This window comes from Artibeus jamaicensis, unplaced genomic scaffold (genome assembly GCF_021234435.1).
Source record: "Artibeus jamaicensis isolate MK-2021 breed Jamaican fruit bat unplaced genomic scaffold, CSHL_Jam_final contig_233, whole genome shotgun sequence".
In the NCBI taxonomy this organism is placed as follows: Eukaryota; Metazoa; Chordata; class Mammalia; order Chiroptera; family Phyllostomidae; genus Artibeus; species Artibeus jamaicensis.
Window position 1 is genome coordinate 15,515,984 of NW_026521486.1, and position 27,541 is coordinate 15,543,524.

General features: G+C 41.4%; 2 protein-coding genes across 2 annotated transcripts in view; one reads left to right on the plus strand and one right to left on the minus strand.

Moving 5' to 3' along the window:
• Positions 1 to 977: 977 nt before the first annotated feature.
• Positions 978 to 11,814, plus strand: ARL1 (ADP ribosylation factor like GTPase 1). Its single transcript, XM_037160096.2, has 6 exons — positions 978 to 1,196; positions 3,453 to 3,590; positions 5,771 to 5,852; positions 6,805 to 6,916; positions 9,853 to 10,031; positions 10,752 to 11,814. The coding sequence occupies exons 1-6, from the start codon at positions 1,193 to 1,195 to the stop codon at positions 10,780 to 10,782; spliced, it is 546 nt and encodes a 181-aa protein (XP_037015991.1). The 5' UTR covers positions 978 to 1,192; the 3' UTR covers positions 10,783 to 11,814.
• A 2,043-nt stretch (positions 11,815 to 13,857) lies between these two features.
• The window catches only part of UTP20 (UTP20 small subunit processome component), a 92,419-nt gene continuing 78,735 nt past the window's right edge, over positions 13,858 to 27,541 (minus strand). Inside the window, exons 49-62 of the mRNA XM_037160095.2 lie at positions 27,027 to 27,197; positions 26,664 to 26,795; positions 26,127 to 26,237; positions 24,197 to 24,276; positions 23,714 to 23,783; positions 23,401 to 23,583; positions 22,539 to 22,670; positions 21,930 to 22,062; positions 20,288 to 20,475; positions 18,964 to 19,035; positions 16,094 to 16,390; positions 15,757 to 15,883; positions 14,421 to 14,566; positions 13,858 to 14,133 (exon numbers count right to left, since the gene is read on the minus strand). Of these exons, the coding sequence (XP_037015990.2) occupies positions 13,978 to 14,133; positions 14,421 to 14,566; positions 15,757 to 15,883; positions 16,094 to 16,390; positions 18,964 to 19,035; positions 20,288 to 20,475; positions 21,930 to 22,062; positions 22,539 to 22,670; positions 23,401 to 23,583; positions 23,714 to 23,783; positions 24,197 to 24,276; positions 26,127 to 26,237; positions 26,664 to 26,795; positions 27,027 to 27,197 (1,998 nt within the window). The 3' untranslated portion in view covers positions 13,858 to 13,977. The remainder of the gene's footprint in view (positions 14,134 to 14,420; positions 14,567 to 15,756; positions 15,884 to 16,093; positions 16,391 to 18,963; positions 19,036 to 20,287; positions 20,476 to 21,929; positions 22,063 to 22,538; positions 22,671 to 23,400; positions 23,584 to 23,713; positions 23,784 to 24,196; positions 24,277 to 26,126; positions 26,238 to 26,663; positions 26,796 to 27,026; positions 27,198 to 27,541) is intronic.

A 27,541-nucleotide genomic window follows, 5' to 3' on the forward strand; every position in this document is an offset into this window, starting at 1 on the left:
GGAGAAGGGGAGCCAAGAGCAATAAGCAAATCTAGTTCAATGTTTAGGTAGCTGGAGCAGTCTGAAAATTGAAGTCAAAATCAATACAGGCAGCCCATAAACTTCTGTGGAATGGACGAAAATCTCAATTTGAAATAAATACATAACATGTAAAGATTATATTAGGAAGGAGACACAAGAAAGTGTTAACAGTAGTTACTTCTAGGGAGAACTGCGGGATGAGCAGTTAGTTACGCAGTTTAGTTTTCGGTGTCTTTACGACTTCTCAAGAGGCATGCTCAACCTTTTTAAAGAAAAATTAACGAGTCTTGGAGAATCCCGTCTCCCCCACTCTCCAAGCGTTGCTGCCTTCCTCCCACACACCTCACTGCCAAAACCTACATTACTCCCAGTCCACGCCCCTCGAGGAAGCAGGTCTCTAACCCTAATTCCCATGGTCTGGACCAGCCATTCCACAATACAATCACGGAAAGGTGGTCAGGTGCACAGTCATGTAGACTAAAGGGGGCAGGGCCTCTAACACTGACCATGCGGACCTCTGCGAAGCCAAAAATATCCAGTTAGCGGCCTTAAGTGTAAGTCTGCTGCACATTGGTGGCGGAGGGGGTCTTCCTATTATTATTACGTAGTGCTATTGCTTTGTCGGAAAAAGCACCCAGGCCAAGTTGGGTCGCACCCGCAGGGCGCTTCAGTACTAGCAACTTCTCTGAAGCTACAGACTGCGCCCGCGTCCAGTCTGGCAGCTTATCGAAGCCCGACTTGCATTTGTGGTTAGCCGATTCGCCACGTGGTGTTAGAATTTAAAATTAAATTTCGGAAGCCCTTCCCGTCCGACGAAGTAGAAGAAGGATACACTGGGGATTCTTGACCATTTTTTCCTCCCTCTTCTGGCGTTCACAGTACCTAAAACCCAGCTTGCAGCGAACTTGCGTGGAAAGCGACGACGCGGACGCACAGGCCGCCGCCGCAGCTCCGGCGCGCAGTCGCGGTGGCCGCTCGCTCCCGCCCACGCCGGGTAGCAGACGTGGAAGTTACTGGTGGACCAGGCTTCCTAGGAAACCGCCTCCGAGCCCGAGCTGGAGACCGAGCCCGAGCTGGAGGCCGAGGCGGCGGCACCTGGACTGGAGTAGGAGTCGCAGCGGAGGCTAGGGCCTGTCTCTGACGATCGACGAGGGCGGACAGGCGGTTCACCATGGGTGAGAGATCTGAGACGGGCGCTCTGGCACGCTTCAGGTGGCTGCGGCCGAGGCTGGGGTCGGGAGGAGGAGGGGGGCGCTGAAGACTTCGCTTCCCTTGGCGCTGGAGCTGTCGGGGTGGACCCTGCCTGGAGCTGCTGCCCCGGCTCACTTCTCTTGGTCCCAGCCATGTCGGGGTGGTGGCAGCGCGAGGCCGAGCAGCACTGCGCCCTGGGAGCCCAACCCCAAGTCTTTCCCTCGACCACAAACTTTCCGTCATCTCCTCCCTGGACCTAGCTGGACTTGCTGCGCAGAGTCGGTCTTGCAAAGCTTGGCATTGAGGGTTGTTGGGTAAAAGATGAGATCTGACCCCATAGTGGAAGCTTGATTCTTTCTCTGGTCGCTGACAGCATCCGTTTAAAAAATCCAGAGGGAGATATCGCTCATAATTTTGTATTATAGCCAGCTTGGCAGTTGTTTGCTTATCTGTAGCTTTTCCCGTAGAGAATAGAGTAAGGTGGAGAAGGAAACGGGGACGGTATTATTGGTTAGTAAATGAAATTTAATCTCAGGTTCTGAAGTGCCAGTTGAGGGAATTACGTTGTCATCACAAGCGTCAGGGTCCAGGAAGAAAGTACAAATTCTTTACCTTGTTTACAATTCTGTAAATGAAGGTGGAAATTCTTTAGCTTACTTAAATCCCTCCTCGGTTTTCTGTGGATTTTACTTCCTGCTCTGGAACATCACCAGCTCTTTCCTGTCTTTCCATAACCACCTTCAGTTTTGCTCTTCCGCCTTTTTTTTTTTTTAAGCCTGTAAGAGATAGAAAGGATTTTGCCAAGTCCCACCCCTTCTATTACACTTTCCCAAGGTTCTCTAGCCAATGGTGTGTTCATTTATCCAGACTCTCAGATCTTAATTGTGTCATTTCTTTGTCAAATAACCATGAATTGTTGAGTGGCATCCTTCTGTTTCCAATTTTTGTATATTGTTTACCTTCAATCTCATGGTTTTTTGGTGGGAAGGAATCAAGCCAAGGTGCTTTTCTTTATTTTTGTAATCATAAAAGAAAAAAAAAAGTTATGCTTCTTTTGTTGTAAAAAGAATAATAAAGACTAAATTTCCACTTTCCTCACTCTTAGGGGTTTTCTTAAACACAATCCATTTCTAAGAGCCCCTGCTGAGATAAAGAATAATCTTTTAAAGTTTTTTTTTTTTACTTTATTTTTATGGTTGACACTATTACAGATGTCCCCATTCCCCTGCCCTTTTGCCCCCATCCACCCAGCCCCCACCCCCAAATAATAATTTAATTTTAATTCTTTCCATCTTTGCTGACATATGATTGACAAATAAAAATTGTATGTATTTCAGATGTGCAACATATATTTTGATATATGTATACCTTGTGAAATAATAACCACAATCAAATGAACACATCCATTACTTCACAGTTATCTTTTCATGTATTATGCATGTGCTGAGAGTTTCTTAACAAACTCCAAGTATACACTCTATTATTATTAACTATAGTCGCCATGCTGTACATTCGATTTCCAGAAATTATTCACCTTATAACAAACGTTTGAAAATCTCTCCCTTTCCCTGACTCAGCCACTGCCGGAAACCACAATCCTCCTCTCTGCTGATAAGTGCTTTTGTATTACACCATACCTTATATATAAGAAGCCTTCTGGAAATATTTCATGATGCATTGAATGTATTTTTGTTAATCTTTTAATGATTTTTCTGTGGGGTGTTTTGGGCTTGTGTTTCTCAGTCTCTTGTGCTGGTTTGTTAATAGAGAAATATTAGTGATTGAAGGTAGTTCTGATGGTACTGCTGCTATAAGCCACAGTAATTGCTTTTCATGTGTGAGGATCTCATTGTCTCACTGTCATTCACACTTGCCCTCTGTTTTTAGGGGTAGTGGGGGGGTCATGCCAACATACTCATTCTCTTGACCAGAAAGTGAGCTTCATAAGGGCAGTGGTCATATTTCTCTTATTTTTAGTGTATCTTCTGTGCTTGCCTGATATATTATCTAGGACATTATCTGTATTTAGATAATATATGTAGGATATTCTAAAACGAGTAATTATTTATTTGATGTTGAATAATATATTTCAGTGGAGGTTAAAAATACTCATCTATGAGTTGAGGAAAATGATGTAGTATTTAATTTGGTATAGCTGTCAAAGGGCAAGATCAAATGTTTTGTGGGCCTAGTTCATAAGATGATATTTAAATCATTTTTTTGCTTTTATTATTTTTAAGGTGGCTTTTTCTCAAGTATATTTTCGAGTCTGTTTGGAACCCGGGAAATGAGGATTTTAATTTTGGGATTAGATGGAGCAGGAAAAACTACAATTTTGTACAGATTACAGGTTGGAGAAGTCGTTACTACCATTCCTAGTAAGTGTTGAAATGATAAATTGTAGGGGCTTTCTGTCTGCCATCTAACAACTTTATTTCTGAATTAATAATGCACATAATAAAGTAATTATAAGGATTGTAAATGATCGTAAACTTCCATTATGAGCATATTATTGATAATGCATTTTTTCCCGTAACTGAGCAGTTTGGTGTACCTTGGGCACAATTGGATTTTGCCCTTTAGAGCTGTTTTAAAAATTGCTCCAGTGAACTCAAGCCACTTAATCTCATTGAGAGCCAGTATCTTTAGTGATAAAATGAAGATAACAAATATCCACTGGTTTTGAGTGGGGAAATATGTGAAGTATATAAAATACTTGGTAAAACTCTTTAAAGAAATATATAGATTTTAAGTGATACTACCTATGGAGTGTTTTTTTTCCTTATATTTGTTACTATGGGTTTTAATTAATATTAGTTTGTCTTAAGTAATTGTATTGATTAGTTATAAAATCTGAGTTGAAAAGTCTGAGTGTTGAATTAATCTTGGACCTAAAAATATCAAGAGAAGAAAGATCTTCACTTTAAATTAGTTGTTGATTGTTCTGGTTGGTGTGGCTCAGTGGATTGAGTGCCAGCCTGCGAAACAAGGGGTCGCTGGTTCCATTCCCAGTCAGGGTACATGCCTGGGTTGTGGGCTGGGTCCCCAGTAGGGGGTGCATGACAGGCAACCACATGTTGATATTTCTCTCCCTCTCTTTCTCTCTCCCTTACCCTCTCTCTAAAAATAAATAAAATCGTAAAAAAAATAAATAAATTAGTTGTTGATATCTTAGAAAAATATCCCCAAGTACTCCTGTTTGACTCCATAAGAAAACTGTCCTGTTATTTATACTTTTTTTCATTTGTTGACCTGAATTTCGTTATAGATGAATACATTTCAACTAAGTTCAGGTGTTGATAGAGTTTGTTCGAGTGTTTAAATTATGCCTTTAAAGTTACTGTGTCATTCAAGGTATTTCTCTGTTTAGTAGTATTTAAATTTCCAGATTAAAAGAATGTGGCTAGTTTTAATGAAAGAACTTTTAAAACTCTGTGGCATCTTTTATTTCTTTTTGCCACTTTTAATACCCTTGTTTTTGCTTCTCAAAATTATGCATCACTGCTGTGTCTAAGTGTTGGTCATCCTCCCCTTGCGTACACAGTCTGCTGGGTGGCTTTTCAGGGAAAGCTGATTGACACCACACTCTTGTCCTTTGCACGTTAGCTGTGTTCCTAATGTTGGTGAAGGTGACCATGACACTCCTACCTAATGTGAGGGAGACGTTATGAACGTGCTTTTTAGTTTTTCACTCCAATTTGTCATGTTATAGTCATGTTTTTAGTTGTAAAAGGCATACTTGCCACATATGCCTATGACTCATTTACCAATATAAACTTAAATCTAAAATAAAAATTATTTACTTACAGTTCTCAATTTGTAATATGATTTTTTAAGCATGTAACATCTTAGTAAACTTTGTGTATATAACTCCTGAGGTTTGTTCTTTTTTAGCATCCCCTGCAATTTCCCTTAGACTCCTTCCCTTGAAAACAGTTGTATATCCCGCCTTAGCTGTGTGGTACCAGGGCTTGACCTGAGAAGAGTGGCAGGGAGAAGGGACGGGACAGCTCCCTTTGACCACGGAGCTGTGACCTGATTACGGATGAGTGCCCGAGCAAGTCCGCAGAGGCTCTGTCAGGCTGCCAGCCTTAGAGCCCAGCTGCCATAAAGCAGTACGCAGCCCTTGCCGTGTCCTGCCCACTGGGATTTACAATCCAGGCTTGCTTGGTTTTGTTCCCTGTTTGTTTGCCACCCACCACAATTCAGATTTTCATAATATGCCTGCAGCTGTTCTTTTTAAATTTATCTTTCTGAACACTTTTATATGCTAGCTCTATTATGAGAGGAGTTGAACATAATAGAATTTCCATTGAGCTAAGAATTATGTATTTGCAGAGGTGACTGGGGATTCTTATGTAATCTGAGGGTGGTGCTGATCTTGCTGAGTGTGTGTGTGTGTAGCATAGCACAGCACATTGTCTTGTCTTAAATGGAATAATATCTCAACCAATAATGTAATTCAACAGTTGCCCTTTGCGGTGGGAACTCCATTAGCCTGGGTACTTTGAAGGTAGAATGCATTGGTGTCTGCATAAACCACTGACTTATCTTTCAGCTATTGGATTCAATGTTGAGACAGTAACATACAAGAACCTCAAATTCCAAGTCTGGGATTTAGGAGGGCAGACCAGTATCAGGTATGGTACAAAGACCAGATTATTTCGTGGTATGTACGGTGATTGGCTCTTGGGCGGTTAATAGCAATAAACCAAAATATATCTTCTCTGGTCATTTAAATGGAAGCCACTTAGTTTAAAATGAGGTAAAACTGCCTGTTCTTTCTTTCCATTGAATTATAATCTAAGGAAACCAGTTTTTCAGATACCACTTAATAAAAAATGTTTTCATAAGAATTTTGAGATCTAATTTTTTACTAAAAGAGTCCTCCATTTAGATTTTGTTGGTTCTTTCCTCTGCGAGACAGACTATTTTACATTTCATAAAAATGCCTCCCAGAGCCACTGCTTTGGGCTGATGTGAGCACAGATGCCCTCCGGCGCTCAGGTCTTCTGCCCTGCACTCTGTGCTTGACCCGGCAGCGGTTGCTCACTGTGGTACCATCTTAAGGATCAACAGTGCATTTCCCAAACATCCTGCTTCCTTTTATCTTGTATTATTTCTTGAACCACTTTTGAGTCTGGTTCAAACTTTAGCCATTCTACTTCTTGGTATCTTTAGTGAACAGTTTAATGCCTATTATATAAAGTCGTTAAACAATTCTTTTAAAGAACCCATTCCTCTTAAAAGAGTTCCTAGTTAAAGATTTAAAGATGTAATGATTAGGTTGAGTACAACTTTTTTGTCTGTACATTTAGTGGTTTAATGTGTTTTGAATATATTCTCTCAGCCTAAAGTCTGAATTCCTTGGTCCTGTGATTTAATGTTTATCAATGTTCTTTCCACCTTCATGTCTGAGGGATTTGATATATAGATCAATTAGAAACAATGTCTCATTATGGCATTGATTCTAACATGGGTGGGGCAGGATTGGCACATTACCCCCACCATCATTGCCAAATCCTAGCATATAAATTAACAGTTTCTTTTTTTCAAATAATTATATATTCTCTCTTTCTGAATTTTCTCTAGGCCATACTGGAGATGCTATTATTCAAACACAGATGCAGTCATTTATGTAGTAGACAGTTGTGACCGAGACCGAATTGGCATTTCCAAATCAGAGTTAGTTGCTATGTTGGAGGTAAGAAAATCTTACAGAGATTTGGGGAAATCATTTACAGTTGCTTGCTGTTTTTACTGTTTATTATTACATGCAGGAACCATTAAAAGGAAAGTAGGGATATTTCCTACTACACCTTTATTATTTTCTTTTTATGCATATTACTACCTATTCCAGAAATACTGTTGGGTCGATAATCACAGACAAAAAGTATCCAGCCTTGTGACTTTTTTTAAATGAGAATCCTTGATTTCTAGGAAGTTCAGAATTGAATTCTTTTTAAATTGAACTATTCTGTGACTCCTATGAAGTGATTTTTTAGAAAAATGTATTTCTAGTTATATAAATTAGTTTATGCATGCAGATATGGGTATAAATAATAAGCATGTTTGCTGCAGAATTATTAAAGTTAAGAGAAATGGATTTCCATATTTCTGGCGTAATCTGGTCCCCGCTCATCTCTCCCAGCTTTATTATTCTTTACTCTGCCCTGCGCCTCAGCCACATGACCTTTCTGTTCTTTGAATGCACCCGGCTTCACACCTGACAGCTGGCTGAGGGTCTTTTGCATTTGCTCATCCTGTGTGGAATGCTTTTGTCTGCCCCCCAAACCTTTGTGTGACTATCTTATTGATGTGTTTCATCTTCCATGGTTCTGCCCCAGAGAGGAGTCTGTTGTTTTCAAATCCCTTATTCCACTTTGTTCTTTGTACCATTTATTATTTCTTTCCATTATTTAAAAATATATAGTTTCCCTATATCTGTCTCCCACCCTAAAATGCAAGTTCTTCAGGTTTACCTTAATATCCCTTGTGTGGAACAGTGTGTAGCACTTAAGAACTCCACACACTGCATTCACTGAGATTCGCAAGATTATTTACTGGCTGATTGACTGAATTCAGAGGCTGCATTAAATAATCAATTTAAAGTTAAAAAAAAACTCCATTTACTAAATAAGCTTTTCAAATGTATTAATGATTAACCTAATTAATAATGAAATTGCCTATGCTCATGAAAATTCAGTTTCTTTTTCTCACCAAAATTATGATTATGAATTGTGTAGTCATCAAATGTGCCAGGCCACTTGGTTTCCCAGGTAGAAGGATTCTCAGAATACTTCGGATGTCTGACTTGTTAATGACTTGCAAGTCACCAAACTTTGGGTTTTTTAAACAAAATCATGTAATATTTATAATCATAAGAGCTTCTTAGACCAAATTCAGGTATCAGGAATTTTAAGGGAATGTTTAATTGCCTTGGGTATGATGGATTTAAAAAAATAAAAGCTTTGTTTAGATGTAATTCACGTGGTATAATGCATTTTTATCATATAAAGTTTGGCTTAAAAGAAACGGATTATTAATGTCAGTTTTACAATTCTCAAGTTGTGCTAGATTGTTGGCAGGTTATTTTTGCTGTTAGGATTTGACTTGTGTAAACTAATGGACTAAGAACTAAAAATTATTCATTCTTTAGCAATTAACTTTAAATTGATTCAGTCAACACGTACTTATTATGTAATGTAAAGTACAGGTAAAGTACGAGTCAGGACCGTTACATCAGAACTTACTGACAGCCCCGGCGGGGTGGCTCTTGGTTGGAGTGCCGACCTCTGCACCGGATGCCGACCTCTGCACCAAAGGGCTGCAAGTTTGATCCCCAGTCAGGGCACAGATGGGAGGCAGCCAGTCCAGGTTTCTTTCTCACGTCACGATGTTGATGTTTCTCCCTCTGTCTGTCTCTCCCCACTTTGTCCCCTCTCTCTCCCTGCCTCTTTCTCTAAAATCAATAAATATATCCTGGGGTGAGAATTAAATTTGAAAAAAACTTACACATAATTATTTTATTTTACCTTCTTTATACACAAAAATAAATTCTAAATGGTGTAGAGAATTAAATGTAAAAATGGCTATTAATTATAACAATATATAAGTAAAGTAAATATATAAGTAAATATGTATAAACTTTCTGGGTAAAGAAAGTCTTTCTAAATCAAAGGATTGGAAGGAATTACAAGAGAAAAGACAGATTTAATTCTATTAATACGTATTAAAATCCCCCAAATCTCAAAGGCCAGATAATATGAACTAAAGTCAGACAGGGAACCAGGACACCGTTTGGGAGCTGGAGACTGAGGATCGGTGTTTTTAACCATACTGACCTCTGCCACTCATTAGACAAGTGAGCATTAGGCACCAGCCTCCAGTTCACCGGAGAAAAGTATATATTGCTGACAACACTTACCGTTTTCATACCCCATCATCATATAATGAGATGCTGTCTGGGCCAGTTGTACCAAGGCCGATCTGAAGATAGGCACTGTCACATCCTGTGGGTGGGCTCAAAATGTTACAGCTTTTCTGGAAAACAGTTCGTTTTTACACGTAACAAGAGACTGGAAACATTTCATACTTTGATTTCATTTTTAGAGAATTATGTTAAGGAAATAGAGATTTACACAAAGACTTTTATATAATGACTTGGGTCACTTGGGTTTCTCTAATACTTAAGTGAAAAGAACCTAAAAAGAGTTTAATACTGGAAAAGTTATATAGTTTATCACAGTATAGAGTATATTTAACTTTTTTTAAAAAGTTTTTGATTGGAAAATCATCTACAATTTAATGATTAAACTAAACTTCATAAAGCAAGGTATAGAACTATATGTAAATGTGATTAGGTGTATAAATTTCTGTGTTAAATAAACTATAAGTATCTGAATTACAAAGCAGTAAAAAATACCCAAATTTTAACAGTGATCGTGTTGGGGAGGTCAGATTAACAGGTGAAGCTTCTTTTCTTCTGTACTTCTCTGTAATTTCAAATAATATATACTGGTCATTACATATTAATAATTAGGAAATTTACTTTTAAAATAAGGAATTTTTTGGCATGTCTCCCTAAACTTAAGCGAGCACACTGATTAAAAGAAATTAAGTATCTTCTGTTTAATTTAGGAAGAAGAGCTGAGAAAAGCCATTTTGGTGGTGTTTGCAAATAAGCAGGACATGGAACAGGCCATGACTCCCTCAGAGATGGCAAATTCACTGGGATTACCTGCCTTGAAGGACCGAAAATGGCAAATATTCAAAACTTCAGCAACCAAAGGCACCGGCCTTGATGAAGCAATGGAATGGTAAGCATCGTGTTGCCAGAAGCCATCTGTGCATATGTGTGTGTTGTGTGTGTACAGCTGTGTACATGTGCAACTTCCCCTTTTGTCTTAAAATGACATTTAAATTACTTAGCAGCTCATCATATCAAGTTCCTCCAGCCTTATGTTCCACTTTTCTTAATGTGCATTGGCTATTATTTCAGCCACACCTACCTGATTAGTTAGATAAGCCAGCTTTCTGCCACTTTTGTCTTTTTCCTGCCTCACTTCACCCTCTAATTCTTTCCCCTTCAGGACTTTGGTTAAGGCTGTTATCTTCAGGAGTCTTCCCTGACGTATCTCATGCCCACTGCCTACCACACACGTGGTTGTTCTGGGCACAGATCAGTGGTGTAGCACTTGTTACACTGTCTTGTGATTGACTTGTACATCTCCTTGTTGGATGTATCAGCTTCTTGAGGACAGAGACTAGTTTTCACCACTGAATTATCTGGCTGTACAAGCAGCAGCCTGCAAAGTAGATACTTGGTTTTTTGGATTATTCATTCACAGCATAGACAAAGTGAACACTCTAAGACCCTGTTCGAAGTTGAGTCCATAGCATCATTTTCTAATATAACTATCTTAGCCTTCATCATTTAAAGTACTTTGGAATCCACCTTCATTTTGAAGTTTATAAATGATCATACTCTGTACCTGAACTTTTGAAGTTAATTTTATGAAACCATTTTCTCTTCACAGGTTAGTTGAAACATTAAAAAGCAGACAGTAATTCAGTCACTTCTGCGCCTCTGAAATGAAGACCGTATCACGTATCCCTATGGAAACAGCTGGTGTGCTTCACACTAAATGTTAGAACTGTGTGTGATTGTTGGCGTATACTGAACTGACTACAGCGTTTGGAATAAATATGAAAAATAAGTATTTGGTTGGAAGGGTAACCCATCATGATCGAACCAACTGAATATCTGGTCTGTGTAATGTAAAATATTCCTTCCTTTCTTGTGTTAAGGGTATATATTCTATTTGTGTGGAATTCTTATTCAAATATAGTCCTATTTAAAGAATGTGCTCTAATCGAGGGAGAAAACCCTATTTTTGAATTAGTGGTTACAGATTGTTTGTATAAACACTAATAAATATCGTAGTTCAGATATTTTTCCTCTAAAAAGAATTAAGTTTTTCCAAGTTAGACTTTACTAGAGTAGTATAGGAATGTAGGGTGAGCAATACAGTTTCCATTTACTTAGATGACCACTTTATTTAAGCTGTTCCATTTTAAAGCTTTTGGTTATAGGCATGAAGTTGAAATTTTGGTGGTTAACTTCACTGACTCATCTGTAATTATCATTTTATAGGACTTTATATAGTTGTTGAAAAGGTTTTATGTATATTGACCTAGTCAGTTAGTGCAGGAACCCTGTGATGTAGGCAGAACGGGTTGCAATGCAATGTTTAGGGACGTGTGGTATCTTGGGTTGCTAGGCTGGCTTGCCGAACTGCTAGTAAGCTGGGAGCAGAGCTCAGAATGAGACGTCAGGCTCAGAAACCGGTCCCAAGTACTGTACCGTAAGTTCCTGAAAATGTCATCTGTGCAACACAGACGACATAACTCCTTAAGTAAAATTATGCTAACTGAAGGAGACTCTGCACATCCAAAATAATGTCTGTAAATTTCTTTGTCCATACTAGTAGAGATAGTAAAAGCAATCCTAAGTGGTTATTTTGATGAATTCACAGCACATTAAAGAAAAAGTAAACGCTGAAGGAAATAAAGATGTATTTTCAGAAGCATTGTAAAAGATGCCTTTACTGTCTTTCATTCCTTTTATCTACTTTTTATTGGCCATGTAAGTTTGATTGGTGAAATCAAAATCATGTTGGTTTTACAGGGAGAAATTAAGGGTTGTTGGTTGCAAAAATTAGGTTTACCACTGGGCTATCAACAATTTGTGTTCAAAGGAACTTTTCAGACAGCCCATCTACCACAGGATTGGCTGCAGTGTGACAGAAGTAGACACAGTCCTCAGTAACCACTAAAAACAGGGAGTTCTTTCATTATTTTTTAAAAGATTTTTATTTACTTTTAGAGAGTGGAAGGGAAGGAGAGAGGGAGAGAAACGTCAATTGGCTCTTACACATCACACATCCCCAGCTGGGGACCTGGCCTGCCAGCTAGGCATGTGCCCTGACTGGGGATTGAACTGGCGACCCTCTGGTTTGCAGGCTGGCACTCAATCCACTGAGCCACACCTGCCAGGGCCCATACTTTATTGTTAGTATCTCTTGCATCTAGTGTGGTGCACCTGGCACACAGTAGGCACTCAGTAAATACTGATTAAAACAAAACTGTGCTCAGTATACCTGAGATACTTGTTCTGATTTCTGCCTTAGTATTAATTTTTGCTTTTGGTATAAAAGCAATACACGCACTTTAGGTTACTTAGAATTGAAATTGGCCTTCCAAGATGTGCCACGTCTATCCTTCTGGCACATTACAAACCCCTTGGAAGTATGAGAACTCCTGTTTGAGACACAAACTACTTGAAACAAAGGTGCTGAAGTGACAAGTGTTTGAACATCTGATTCCTGTGCCATCTGCTATAATATCCTTACCCTGTAATTACAAGGAGCAAGACTTTCAGTCCTGGGTTTGCATCTCAATGTGCCACCTTCAACCTAGGTCACCCTTAGGGAAATTATTTAATCTGAGTCTCAGTTTCCTCGTCTGTAAAATAACCAATTTGAGGAAGCTCTGAGGAGTACTAAGAGGCTTAAAAAACTATGCAAAATGCCTGGCGTGTAAGGTGGCTCTTCCTCCCCATCCCCTTCCCATTACAAAGAATATTGCTTCCACATCAGGCGTGGAATGAGGGAAGACAACATAGATGAACAAGGTAATGCCCAATTACCTTCCAAAGTGGTTTATGAGAGTTCCCTCTAATCTGCTCACCAACATTGGTGTCACTGACTTGACCAATAGGAATTTTGCAAAATGGAATTTCTTTCTGGTGTTAATTTGTAATTTTCCTAATTATTAATGAGGCTGAATACAGGAGTGGTTAAAAATATTTAACTACCAGACACAGCCGATGCAGGGGGGACCCTGCAGGTATTGACCCTTTGGTTTCTGGTGTGGGTGGAGATCCTGAGTCTAGGGACTCAGGCAGCCGAGGTGGTATTTAGGGGTCTCAGGGTAGTAACTGTACCAAGCAGTGTGTATGTAACTTTACGTGTCAGCTGAATGTTAACGTTTAAGGACCATTTGTATTTCTTCTGTGCATTGCTTACTTCTCTTTTTGCCACTTTTGTGCTATCTTTGTTGATTCATAGATTTACTGTGATCCCTTATCAGTATATACCATATCCCAGTTCCATCTTGTCCTAAGAAATCTTCAGTGTCAGTGAAGTAGAGTTTACCATGTGTTCCCTTCACAGACAGCACTTTTTGTATCTCCTTTGATATCTCACAGGAAAAGCCCCCTACCCTGTTCTCTTTTAAGAGCATCATGGCAGTGTTCAGCTTATCTCCTGTAAAAATTTTAGAATAATCAGCTTGTTAGGATAATATGAAGAACTCCGGGGACTTTGCTCAGATGTGCACCTCACCAGTGGGACTCAGCTTGGGAGAACCAGCACCTTATGACACCGAGTCTTCCCACCCATGAGCGTGGTTGTGCTTCTCTGTTTGTGCAGATTTTTCTTAATGTCCTTTGATGAAGTACTGTAAATCATGTTCAATTTATTGCTAACTTCTACATTTTGTCTTGCTATTTAAAGCGTATCTTTAAAATGTTTTTCAACTTTATTGCTAGTATCACATGCTTTTTAGACAGTGAAGACATAGTATAAGTATGAAATGTTTTAATTGAAAAATAAGAGCATAATTATATTAAACTATATACCCTGCAATCTCTGAGAAGTTCATGCTTTGGGGTGCGTGCAGATGCTGTCCGCAGGGGGCACGTCACTCCACCATCGCTAAATCTTTCAGGCTGTGGCTCTTTTGTCTCTTGGCCTTGTAGCCTGGACACAGGAACTCGATCTTTCTTTTCTTTGCTTCACTTTTACTTTTGTGTTTCTTCAGCTTCTTCTTGGCAGCAATATCGGGATTGGTTACAAACTTGAAAACAGAATAGAAATTTTCTGTTACTTTAAAAGTGAATGTTAAGCTAGTAAAAATCAAATGCACATACAGACCATTTTATTTACCTCCAAACACAAGTGTTTACATGGCCGCTAAAGAACATCTGGAGCCCCAGCGATAAAGTCCCCACTTCTCAAACACTTGGGTAAGTTCCTCTTTCCTCCCTGGGTAGGCATGATGCACACGTGTGCACACAGCCCCAGTTAAAAATAGTTACTAAGCCTAACATACAGGCCACGTTGTATTTCAAACCGCAGACTCACCTCCAAAGCCTTTCTCTTCTTCCGGAGTGCCCTCTTCTCACTAGCCTGTCTCTGAACAGACGCAAAGGCTAATGAGAAGCTCTCCAGCCCGACCAGCTTTTTAAGTAATTCTATGATTTCCTGGGATAGATTCTTCAACAAAGGATCTAATCACACAAAAAGTAATAATCAGAGACAGTGATGTAGGAAAGGATACATCTGAATATTTGTAAAATCAACATGCGCAATTTAAACTCCTGCAGCATTATCACTTTTAACCCCTACATTTCTGCGATGAGAAAACTAGCAGAAGGGTTGGACACAGCTCCTAGCCACAACCTCATCCAGGATGAAGGACAGATGTCCACTTGAGGACTCCAGGCTCAGCAGACCTTATTTTGAGAACGAGATAGCAATGTCTTTGGTTACCTTTGTCAATCTGCTCAGTGCTGCAGATGGGGGCAGGGGTGTTTGTCTAGACCCTCTCTAATTCACAGGTCACAGAGGCTTGGCTCTGGCCATAACATCTCAGGGAGGGGAGGGCAGGGCGGAGTGTTAAAGATTCCTTTGTGGAGCTGATGAAAAGCTATGTTCTCCCATCCTTCCCTGCCTTCTCTCCCCCAAATGCAAATAAATCACGATTTTTGCATCACTTTCAGGAGTTCAGTATACTTGTTCAAGTTTCTTGAAAATAGGCAATAGGCCTTTTCCAATTGTTGAACCGCAACGCCTGGCAAATATTAGGTGCTCAGTAAATGTTGGCTGATGAGAACCAAAGCAGACCCAACCTTTACCACTGCTTTTTCCTCTTTAAAGAGGAAGGAAACTTTCAGGGTTTTAGGACCAACACACTTCATTTGTTTTATTTTAAAACTGTGGAAGAGAGGAAGATACTTTTTACCTTCTCTTTCTGGCCCCCAATTCCACTTTTCCTAGTATCAAAATAGGCATTTTAGGATAAGTGAGGTTGATATACCAAATACACCAGGAAAGAAAAAAACATGAAAAAGTATTTAAATACTACTTCATATTTTTGCCTTATAATTCTTGAGAATATAATGACATTTCATTGTTCATTATTGTTTATAGCACTATGAGGTTCAGAACCACCTCAATTTATAGTTTTCTTTAAGTATTTACACTTAGGAGTAAAACATCTCTTAAGGAACATTCACTCTTAGACATGAGAAAGTATAAGGGAAGGTAGACAAATATAACAAACATGCCTTATTTGTTTGCTATTAATTGTCTTGATAATTTAGCAAGTTTTCTTTCTTACACTCTGCAGGGAGGGAGGACAGAAAAGAAGAGAGCACTCAGGGGAGAGGTGCAAGTATTCAGAAGAGAGGCCAGTTACCTTGGTCCGAATAGGTGCTGTTCAGCTCTCGGAACAGAGGAGCTATGATCACTGGGAGATATGGCTTCACCTTGTCTACTCCAAGGTCCATCGCCACAGCTCCGAGAAACTTAAAGATGCATGTTCTCTGAAAATACAGATTGTTTTCATTAGAAGTGTTCCTCTTATCCTTACAGCCATACAAACAGTTAATTTACAAAACAAGGTCCATGTTGAGGCAGATACTGCTACAGTTCTGGATGCAAAAGTTCCTAGGGACTTGGGAGGATCCCTGGCACCACTAAAAATACTTCAAATAAAAATGACTACTTTCAGCCACTCTGCACATTTACCATACCTTTAAGAGGTTTCTAGGTGAGTAGGCCGATTCCAGTTTTGCAATCCGAGACAACTTCTGGATCAACCACAGCAGTGTGGCTGGCTTGCTGTGTTCTTCCTTCCCCCCTTCATTCTGTTCTTCGTCGGAGTCCGCCTTCTCATCTGCAGGGGCCTCTTGTTCTGCTTCCTCTTTGGCTTCACCGTATCCCACAGCTGCTTGTTCTTCCATGTCTTCTTTCCTCTCGCCTCGCTTATCCCCAGAATCAGGTTCCAGTAAATATAAGACTTTGGCTACAAACAACAAATTCTTAACAACCTAAAAAAAAAAAGTTTGGGCATGCTAGCTGAGATCCCTCTTTACATAGAGCATTCATCTCGTTTCTGGTGCCCCTGTCTCTTAGTCTATATTGCTATGTCTAGTCCATAAAGACTCACAGGAGATGTGGTCGGGACCTTGCTCATATCCACATTGCACCTGCATCACCTACCAGCCCAACCACTCTGTCAAAAGAAAGTAAAAGGGGGCAGCAGACTAACTATTCGAAACTATTTACATTGACTGCTTATTTATAAATGCCTTTCTATATTTAATTTTACATTATCGTTAAATTTTATAACCTGAAATCACATCAAGCTTTTTAGTGACAGAATTATTTGTCTTCTGCCAAGGAAAAACAATTCTCAGACCATGCAGTAGTATGAACATTATTTGCTTTCTCTTCAAATTCTAAGAAAAGGAATTCAGTATTGTAATTTAATATAAAAACAACTGGAACATTTGGGACTTCCGGCCAAGATGGAGGCATGGGTAGACACACTGTGCCTCCTCACACAACCAAAATAAGGACAACAACAGTTTAGAAACAAAATAACAACCAGAAGTGACAGAAAACTGAACTGTATGGAAGTTGGACAACAAAGGAGATAAAATAGACATAGTCATCCAGACGGATAGGCAGGGCAGAGTCAGGCAGCCAGATGGAGAGGGGTTGCAGCACAAAAAGTGGTGGCACTAGGCGTGAAAGGCACCCTGGGTGCGCGAATGGCAGCTGGCAGAACCTGGGCACAGGGTGGCAATGGGCAGACCCAGTGATGTGGCAACAGTGAAGCAAGGCACTGTGCGCAAGACAGCTAACCGAGTGGTCCCACATGTGTGCACTGATAAACCAGGCAAAACTGGGGAGCGAGACAGACCTTGCATCCCAGGGTCTCAGCGCTGGGAAATAAAGCTTCAAAACACGGATTGAAAACACCTGTGGGGGTTGAGGCGCAGGAAGAGACTCCCAGCCTCACAGAAGAGTTCAATGGAGAGACCCACAGGGTCCTAGAATGTACACAAGCCCACCCACATGGGAATCAGCACCAGAAGGGCCCAGGTTGCTTGGGTAACGCGACAGAGACTGAAATCTGACAGAGAGTAGAACAAGCGCCATTGTTCCCTCTTGGACCCCGCCCCCACATACAGCACCACAACCCAGCAACTGGTTTGCCCCACCCTGGTGAACACCTAAGGCTCCATCCCTCATATGTAACAGGTGCAACAAGACAAAAAAATGGCCGAAAAGGAAGAACAGATGACAGCTCCACAGCAAATACAACTAATCAATACAGATAGCCAAACTATCAGATGCACAGTTCAAAGCCACAGATAGCCAACCTATCAGATGCACAGTTCAAAGCACTGGGGATCAGGATGCTCACAGAAATGGTTGAATTTGGTTGCAAATTAGATGAAAAAGTGAAGGCTACGTTAAGTGAAATGAAAGAAAATGCACAGGGAATCAACAGCGATGGGAAGAAGCTTAGATCCTCTGTTTCAGGAAATCCAGGAAGCTCAGAGAGTCCCAAAGTTGGACCCTAGGAGGAACACACCAAGGCACATCATCATTACATTAGCCAAGATTAAAATGAAGGAGAGAATCCTGGAAGCAGCAAGAGAGAAGGGGACAGTCACCTACAAAGGAATTCCCATCAGACTGTCAGCTGATTTCTCAAAAGAGACCTTACAGGCAAGAAGGGGCTGGAAAGAAGTATTCCGAGTCATGGAATCCAAAGACCTACAACCAAGATTGCTCTATCCAGCAAAGCTTTCATTTAGAATGGAAGGACAGATAAAGTGCTTCTCAGATAAGGTCAAGTTAAAGGAGTACATCATTACCAAGCCCTTACTATATGAAATGTTAAAGGGACTTATCTAAGAAAAAGATAAAAATATGAACAGTGGAAGGACAGCAGAATCACAATTACTAACAACCACACCTAAAACAAAAGCAAACTAAGGGGATAGCTAGAACAGGAACAGCACCACAGAAATGGAGATCACATGGAGGGTTAGCAACAGGGGAGTGGGAGGAGGAGAGATGGGGGAAAAGGTATAGAGAATAAGTAGCATAGACTGTGGGGAGAAAATAGGGGGAGGGCAAAAACAGTATGGGAAATGCAGAAGCTAAAGAACTTATGACACATGGACATGAACTAAAAGGGGGGAATGTGGGCGGGAGAGGGTGTGCAGGGTAGAGGAGAATGAAGGGAGGAAATGGGACAACTGTAATAGCATAATAAAATATATTTAAAAAAATCTGTGTCCTTCAAAGATACAGTCACTGTAGATGAAAAGGTTTAATAAACAACCTCCCACTGCACCATCTTTGTTGGGACTTTAAATGCTGCCAAGAGTAATCCCAAATGGACCTGAGAGTCAATTAGAAATATGTGCATAACTGAACATGTATTTGAGTGTACATTTATATTTCATTTAATTCCCCAAGCAGACTAGGAAAAAAGCCCCCCAAAACAACAAAACAAACACCAAATGTGAGCCCATTCCTAGAATATTGGTAGAATTGGTCCCTTCTATTTAACTGAATAAAATTATAATACTGTACTTACCTGCTCTCCTTGAGACTGATCCAGGAATTTGGAATGCAACTGATGGCAAGAAGCTAGGGAGATACTTTTCATCTGTGAAATAAAATGGACATTGGTACACACAATACAAGGTATCCCTGAGTAACCACTATATGACAACTAAGAAACACTATGTTGCTCTGACCACCTGTATACATCTGGAGAGGGAAGGTCCATGACCAAAAATTGTATTGGGTTGGCCAAAAAGTTCATTTTTTCCCAGAAGATGGCTCTAGTAGCACTTAGTTGTCTTTAACTTCATTTGAAACAATTTTGCAAGATTGTATTGTAAACAGCTGTCATATCAATGGGCACTAAAAAAACATCAAAATTGGTGATTTTTGTATAGCCATTTTAATACTAAAGATGGAAGAAAATAAGCAGCATTTTCAGCGTATTATGCTTTATTATTTCAAGAAAGGTAAAAATGCAGCTAAAACACAAAAAATTTGTGCAATATATGGAGAAGGTACTGTGACCGATCAAATGTGTCAAAAGTGAAGTTTAGTGCCGGAGATTTCTCGCTGGACGACGCTCCATGGTCAGGGAGAGAGCAGTTGAAGTTGTTGTCGATCAAACCAAGATACTAACTGAGAAAAGTCAGTGTTACAGCACAATGGAGACAGCTGACATACTCAAAATATCCAAGTCAATAAAGTTATTGGTGAGAATGAAAAATGTGTCTTTTACTTCATGGAAAAAACTAAACGTACTTTTTGGCCCAATGTAAGAGTTCCCTTCTATCTGCCACAAGCATTTAAACCAAAGGAAATGGGATACTTTCAAGCTTTGGCAAGACACACTGACGATCCCTGAAATTATTAGAAGGGAACCTGACGACATCCCAACACTTTTTTTCTTCCCTTCTACCCTCCCTGGGGAGTTCCCACTATGAGCCTGGACTTGTGTCAGGCCCTAGGAACGCAGAGACGCATTCAACATGGTCCCTACCTAACACTGTCAGGAATGTGATCTTATGTGGTTATCAGTAAGGCTATGCAGGAGGCAGGACAGACAGTATTCATCTTATTTTCCAATGCTGACAGCTTATGAATATAATGGAAAATGAATGTGCTAAATAAAGCAAAGGTCTGACTACACTGATAGTCTAAAAACTATCCTTCTAGAACCTTGGCCTTCAGGGTGACCCCTCCCTGGTTCCTAATATTCCTATAGATGCCCACACGCAACAAGCTGCAGGCTGGAAGGACTTCTCCCAAGGGCCAACCCCAGGGTGATTACAAGAACCACGATGAGTATCTCACACTCATCGTGAAGAAAGAATGAGGTTTTAGAGAAACCTTACCTTTTGGTGAAGGTCACTTGTTAGGAACCTGACTGCTACAGGTTCTGAGAGTTTCCTTTTAGTTTTTTTGGCGTTTTGTTTTCTAATAAGCTCCTCAGGCTGGCAAGAGGCGAAGAGCAATCCAAAAATCTGGGCTGCGGTGAGCCACACCCAGTTGTGCGGGTGTCTCAGGTGAGAGTGCACGTGACCTAAGGGAACCAAAATGCACTCTCAGCTGTCACAGCTTTCCAGACTCTGGTGGTAAGTAGGACTCATTTAGGTACTTCTTGAGTACCTATTACACACTTGGATTTGGGACCTGAACACAAACAAAACAGCCCCCGCTTCCCAGATGCTCTCCTGTAGCCGGGGCGCAGTGAGGTCCCTGACGCTGGAAACCACTAGCAAACCAACCACCGACTCAGTCAAGGGCACGAGAGAGGGAAGCCCAAATCCAGTTCTGTAACAACTGGTTTCCAATTCAAGGTAGGTAAGATAGCACCAACATTAACAACTTCTAAATTAAATTAACGTATGTATGTAACATACATATTTGGTTCTCATAACTACTGAAATTGGTGGCTCCAACTAGCTTCCAGGAAAAGTATCATCTACTGGTGCTTCCTGTGTGCCAGGCCCGGGGCTTCCAGACGTCACAACAGCCCCGTGAGGTTGGAGCCTCCCATTTTCTGCTGCGGACGAGGAAGCGAGGTTTCAGAGGGGCCACATGCCATGTCGGCTGTCACAGGCAGAGCTGAGCCTGGGCTCCAGCTCCACCGACCACAAAGCTCATCCTCTTAGACAGGCTTTTTCAAGGCCAGACAGTCACACTGCACTGCTGTTCTCCACACACCGCACTTGTAACGTGGAATGCCTTGTGGCGTCGGGGATTAAATTCTGCGACAATGATGCCACATCTGAGTTTCGGTCTCTGTTGCTGTATTTCATGAACGTGGTTTTACTTTGGTTGTGCACGAACCTTTGCAATAACCTGGCTGTGTCTCAGTGGAGCCACACCAGAGGTGGCCCTGCAGTGACTTAGTAATGGTTTGACCTCTCCTAGATCCTGGGGTCTCTTCACACACATGAGCACTTACTGTATCCATTCTAATGTTTATTTCCTCCTGACTAATCGAAATTGAACACAGTAAGTTTAAAGTTCTGGGATATTATTTTTCATTCAAAGTGTGATATAGGACTATTTATAGCTATTTAAAAGGATTATTTACTAACTGTATTATAGTAATAGTAATATGATTACTTAGGTGCAGGATATGAAAGTTTATAAGGAATTACACAACCTCAAAAAGAAAAAACCACCCAAAAGACTGAAGGGAAACATACATCAAATTATCACCAAGTAGCAAGAAGGACTTTGGAACTTTTTTCCATTCTTATACTCCCTGATAATTAATATTCTTTCTTTTATAAACAAAATGTATTACTTACAAAGTCACAAATACATGTATATATATTTCAGAAAGAAACATTTTCACTATAATCAATATGAAAGGGCCCTTTTAGTCCCTTTTCTCACAGACTTTTTTCCTGACGTTGTACGCTTTCTGAAGTATTCATATTCTAATTTCCCAAATCTGCTCTCAATCATTCTATCACACCTCATGTGTTCATTTTTAAATTTAAATGAAAATGTAATACTCACTCCAGATTTTACTCAAAGTCTGAGCGGGCTTGGTAAACTGGATAACATTACACTCCCTGATGAGTTTACTTATCAGGGTAAGAAAACTGAACAGAAGGCGATCTGCAGCCTTTTCTTCAGTCTCTTCCACGACCTAGAAAGAGGACGGACGCAGACGAATTAGCACAACTCAGAGCATCTGATGGACACTTTCATTCCAGCGTGGACCTCTACACCAGGGCTTCTCCACCTCAGCACTCCCGACAATTAGCCTGGGAGCGCCTTCGCTGTGGGAGCCGCCCCGCGCACGGCAGTGGGTTCGCAACACCCATGGCTCCTCCCCACTGGACGCCAGTAGTACCGCCTGCCCTATAGCTGTGACGACCGAACTGCTAACTGTCTGTTTGGGACAGAATCACCCTGCTTGAGAACCTCCGACTGTCCCGTACTATGGAAGATAACTTACTTTAACCCTCATTTAATGAAGAACATCCAACTGCATTAAATTCTTGCTTTTATACATACTAAGCATTTCTGAACACATTATTTAATCTACTGACCACACCATCTGAAGCAAAACTATAAAAATTAGCAAAACTTTTATTCCCGAGCTGCTAGCAAATAACTTACATCCTCAAAGTTTTCAGGATCAATTTCCTTTTCGATCACAGGGAGAACAGTTCCAAGTCTTCTTTCAAAAGTGACTCCTTCGCTTTCCACAAACAAGCCACAGACCAGGGCAGCCAGTTGTCTATTTAGTCTCTACCAAAAACAAACCACCAGAAGACAAGGTCAACACAACTCAGGAGGCTGTTTCCGGTGCTACAAAGTGAAGATGGGCGTGACTCCGTTCTCAACCGTCCTTCACAAAACCAGAAATCAATGGAAAACTGATCATCGTGGCCGACAAGAATATGGAGAAATCTTCATACCCAAGGGCATTTCAACAAAGTGATATTCATCATTATCCACTGAGTAATACTCATTGTAAATTTAAAAACAAAATGGAAAGAAGTTTCAAATCATCCCCTATCCTGCCCCCCCACCCAGGCCAACTTCTATCTTTAATATGTAAACCAGTATTAAAATGTGATGTGTTGTTTATGTCCCACAAAAGATGGACCAGTGGTGACAGTGGCAGAGTCAACAAGTGGACACAGTCACTGACAAAAGTTACATTCCATCCATCAAATAAGCAAAAAAGCTAAACTGGAAACACACTCAGCAGCGGGAACTGGTAAACTACGAGACATTCACACCGTGGAGTGACGGCCTGACCCGACCCACGTGGCGGGACTACAGGGCACCCTTGTGTTACCTCTGTAACTTCTCGCAGTTTCTGAAATTTCACTATGAAAATATATTAACACCATCAAATGCAAACAATAAAGCTACTTGGGAAAAATTAATTCGACAATGTATATGTATTCTTAAAGTACAAACACCAAAAGCTAAGACTTTTCACTGAAATATGACTAAAAACGACCCTAACCTTCTTTGCTCCAAACCACTTGGTGACCATTTCGAAAAGCCAATCTTTCTTCTCAAGGTTGATTTTACTGAGTAAGGATTTGATCGTCATGGACGCCATCTTTTTACACATGGCAGAGTCATCGTTCACCATCATTAGACACAGCGGGATAAAGAACATCCCACAGTTCTCATGGAGGAGCCCCTAAAGGAAAACAGGCACTTGTGAGCACACTCAGACTGGAAGCTTGCAGATGCCCCCAAAGGGAGGACCGCAGGCTCCCAAGGGCCCAAGGGCAACCCAGCTAGCGGTGTGTCTCGGTGACGTACGGTACCTGAGGGAATGTGTCAAAGAGGTAAGCAATCATTTCCAAGGTGGACTCTCTCCCAGTCTCGTGTTCATAACTAGGGCAAGAACATCAGAAGGACTTGTTAGTGCCTTTTAATTTTACCAATAATTATGTTTAAGAATTTGTTACATTGTCTCAAGGTGCCAGTCTGTTTCTTAAAAAGTGGAAAACACTCCATTTTCCCAATTTTTAATGCCTGTGTAGATCATGCTCCTGTGCAGTGTTAAACGTAATTTTGTTCGAACTTGACCCTTCTCCTAAGTGGACTCTAATGAAAGCAGCCGTCGGACTGAAGTGAAAAGCAATGTACAGAATCGCTGTGTGAAGCCACACATGATGGTGACTCACAGATCTTCCTCAGAGAACAAGCCATTAGGTTTGAGTCTGTTCTTTTCAAAACGGCCACCACATTCAAAGGAGAGAAGAAACTACTCCACTGCCTCCGAGTAGTTTATGGCTTAAACTTACTTCAGTTGAGCGAGCATGAATTCCAAGTTTGGTCTCAATTTATCACCCAGGGGATAGTCAAGAATGTATTTCAGAAAAACCTGGGAACAGAAGTCACACAAAAGATTACTGGGATCCTACCTCTCCAGGATTCCTGCTTCCTCAGACGCTTTCTGGGACATGCTGGTAAGTTAAGAAGACCTCTCGGAATAGTGATCGGTTAGGCCAAGTTTACTGCTGTGCCCCTTCCTCTCTCCTCCCTCTCCACTTGTAAAGGTCCTGTCCTACCGGCCGGCCTGAGAGCCCGGCCCTGGCCCGGCCCTAGCCTGCTTGTTAAAGGCTCCAAATCTCAGCTCACACATTGCAAACTCCTCTCTCTGATGGTGGGTGTGGTGGACTGAATACGGACTGTGGTTCAACCCTGTACCTCCCCGTGAGTAAGAATAACAACAGTGGCAATCGTAATACTAATACTGATAACAACTATTGCATATTTACTAAATATCCTCTATGTTCCTAACACTGGGTTAAGTGTTTCTCCGTTAATTTCCATTACTTCCTTAGGAAGTAGGTGATGCTACCCCATCTTATAGATGAAGAGAATGACTTGGCAAAAACATAAGCAACTTGCTCAGGTGGCAGTGCCTTGTCTATCTGTATCCAACGGTTCTGCTTTCAAACTATATGCTACTCAGCCTCCTTTACTAATAAACTGTACGAACTAGACACATCATTAAACTTTCCAAGCCTGTTTTTGCCCCCAGCCACAAAATGGGGGCACCATCTCCTCTAAAGGACTGTTACAAACAGAAGTCATGGATGTAAAGTGCTGGGCAGACAGCTGGCACACAATAAATAGCAGGTGACCCTCCTTCCTGGCCGTAGTTAAGGAAACTTTCTCAACACAAGCTTCTTCCCTTTCCTCCCTGGCCTCCTTGGCAGTCAAGCCCTCCTTTAACTCTGAGTCTGTATTTCCAATTCAGACCCTTCCACCTTCCAGGCTGAAGGGCGCTCCTATGATTAGGGATGGACAAGCGTGTGAACCCCAATCTGCTCAGCTCAGTCACCCTACCTGCTGATTCCAAGTTTTTTGCTGTTTTCAGAACAAAGCCCCAAATCTTTAACCAGACCGCAGGTCTCGCCACACCTGGCTCCCTTCCCATCTCACTCACCTTCATCTCCTCCAACGAGCTAAGCTCTTACCCGCCTCAGAGCTCACCTTCCTCCAGCATGGGCCACCCCCGTCACCAGAAGGCAAAGCCTTATTTTTCCCTCCAATCTTGCGTCCATGCCAATGCTCAGGACAAGCCTTCCTTGCCCAACTCCCAGACTAGGGTGGTTCTCCACCTGATCGTGTGCTCTTATTATATGCTCTTCCATATTTCATTAATTTTGAGAAGTGATTTCACACTCTAACATCTGAAATGGGGACGAGTCTTACAATAGATGGCATGTTACACCGGTGTCATAGGTTTGGTTTTGTTCGAGACCTATCGGTAATGGTGTGTCCTGTGATCAAATCTGATAATACTTTTTCCTCTCTGGCACTACCAACGTCTGAAATTAAATAACTGTTTGTGCCTGGCGGGGAGAATTTCGCCATCCGCTCTTCCGGCAGCAGTGACATGCAGGGGAGGGGTGTGCGTTGGTCGTTGCCGGCCGCACCGCTGCACAGAAACCCCTGCCGCAGGAGGAAAAGGTGCTCCTTCGTCTATCTGAACATGCCTCGTACAGGGGGCTACACTCAAAACGCTCCTTGTTAACAGAAAACCTAAGACAAGGCTGAGACCCTGTCTCACACTTGGAGTGTACATGGGGTCCCGAGTCACAGAACAAAGCATCAATGCGATTCCAAGTCACCTTCAGAATTCAGTCTGTGTCAACGTCTACCTGAAAACCACACAGAGAAGGCAGGGCCAGCCCTGGCTGTGGGAGTAAGTTCTCCACAAACCTGTCTGCACTGGACTCGAACGGGTTCGCTTTGTGCAGAAATTGCTAACTTGGACACTTTCCGCATAACGTCATCAATTTCTGGAACCAGCAACTTCCTTGATAAAATGGCCTAAAATACAAAGGAAAAGACAAACTCTTTGTGTCCATTGCAACTGGGCATTAGCTGACCTGATGTTAAAGTGGTCACAGGCTGTTTGCAACATAATGCAAATAACCTCCAAAAGAAAAAGAACATATACTTCAAAATCACTGAAACATGTGATTTTATGTTATGTATATTTTACCATAATTAAATAAAAGGAAAACAATGTCCAGCGTGACAAACACAAATACATGCCTGTATTTGTACAGAATTCCCTGGAAGCATTAATAGAAAGCTCACATTCAAACATTTTAATAACCACCAAAATTGTCGTCTTTATAAATTACTCAATTTTGAAAGTCTACAGGTGGTCAAAACGCTGTTCCATGTTATTTTAAATACCCGACGCGAGGCTCATAAACGGTAAGAGCCAACATTCTGCTGACACCACACCTTGAGGAGACCAAACGCGGTGGCTTGTCTTGATGTGTCATAAATGTCCTCCTCGGCGTATGCTAGGAGCACCTGAAGCTGCTTTTCGGTCACCTGGTGAGACTTCACCTTCTTCACAAGGATGGTCACGCACTGCAGGTTACAACAGGGAGGTTAACGGCAAGGATGTCCCACAGATCAGGACCCAGTGAAATCGTTAGGACTTAACACAGTATCGGTGCTTTTTCACACAGAAAACCAACCCTCTGGCCTTAGCAAATTAATCTGGAAAAAAGTCTGAGCAAGATGACAAAGGACGATGTGGAAAACTCGGATGTTAATGATGGGTCTGGCTTTTCCTAAGCAGAAGTGAAACCACCTCACCTTGAAACAATTTACCACCAGGTGGAAGTTCTGGCCCTTGGCAGCTCCGAGTTTTGCGTAGTCCTTCAGCAACAGGAAAAGGTGTCTGGTCAGCTGCTCTGCTTTGGTTTCTATGGAAGGCAGAGGGAACCTCAAGACCCAGATCAGGCACTGTAATGCACCTGTGATCACCTGAAAACCAAAACCAACAAAACCAATCAGCTCAGAGTGACCGCGCCCAATAACCCAGCACCTGAGGCTGTGCACTCCAATCGACGTGAAGGGATGCGACGCTCCGCCCAGCCCACTCTGAGTGTAAGAAGACCGGGCGGTTTCCCATTCCCTGCTGTGGAAGAGTTCCCTGCCTCGTCAAGGCGCGGGACAACGCATCACAAGCTCACTGCCCGAATTCTCAACCTACATGGGTTAAGTAATAGCATAGGTTGGCCCCTTTTAACAATGTTTTTGAAAAAGACATTATGAATGACTTTTCTGTTTTCTAAAATGGTACATCAATTTAATCATTCTTATTAAGT

Excerpts from the sequence above, each read along its gene's own strand:
- ARL1 (XM_037160096.2), top strand. Across the intron at positions 5,853-6,804 it reads GGAGGGCAGACCAGTATCAG|GCCATACTGGAGATGCTATT; the intron begins GTATGGTACAAA and ends AATTTTCTCTAG. Across the intron at positions 6,917-9,852 it reads AGTTAGTTGCTATGTTGGAG|GAAGAAGAGCTGAGAAAAGC; the intron begins GTAAGAAAATCT and ends TGTTTAATTTAG.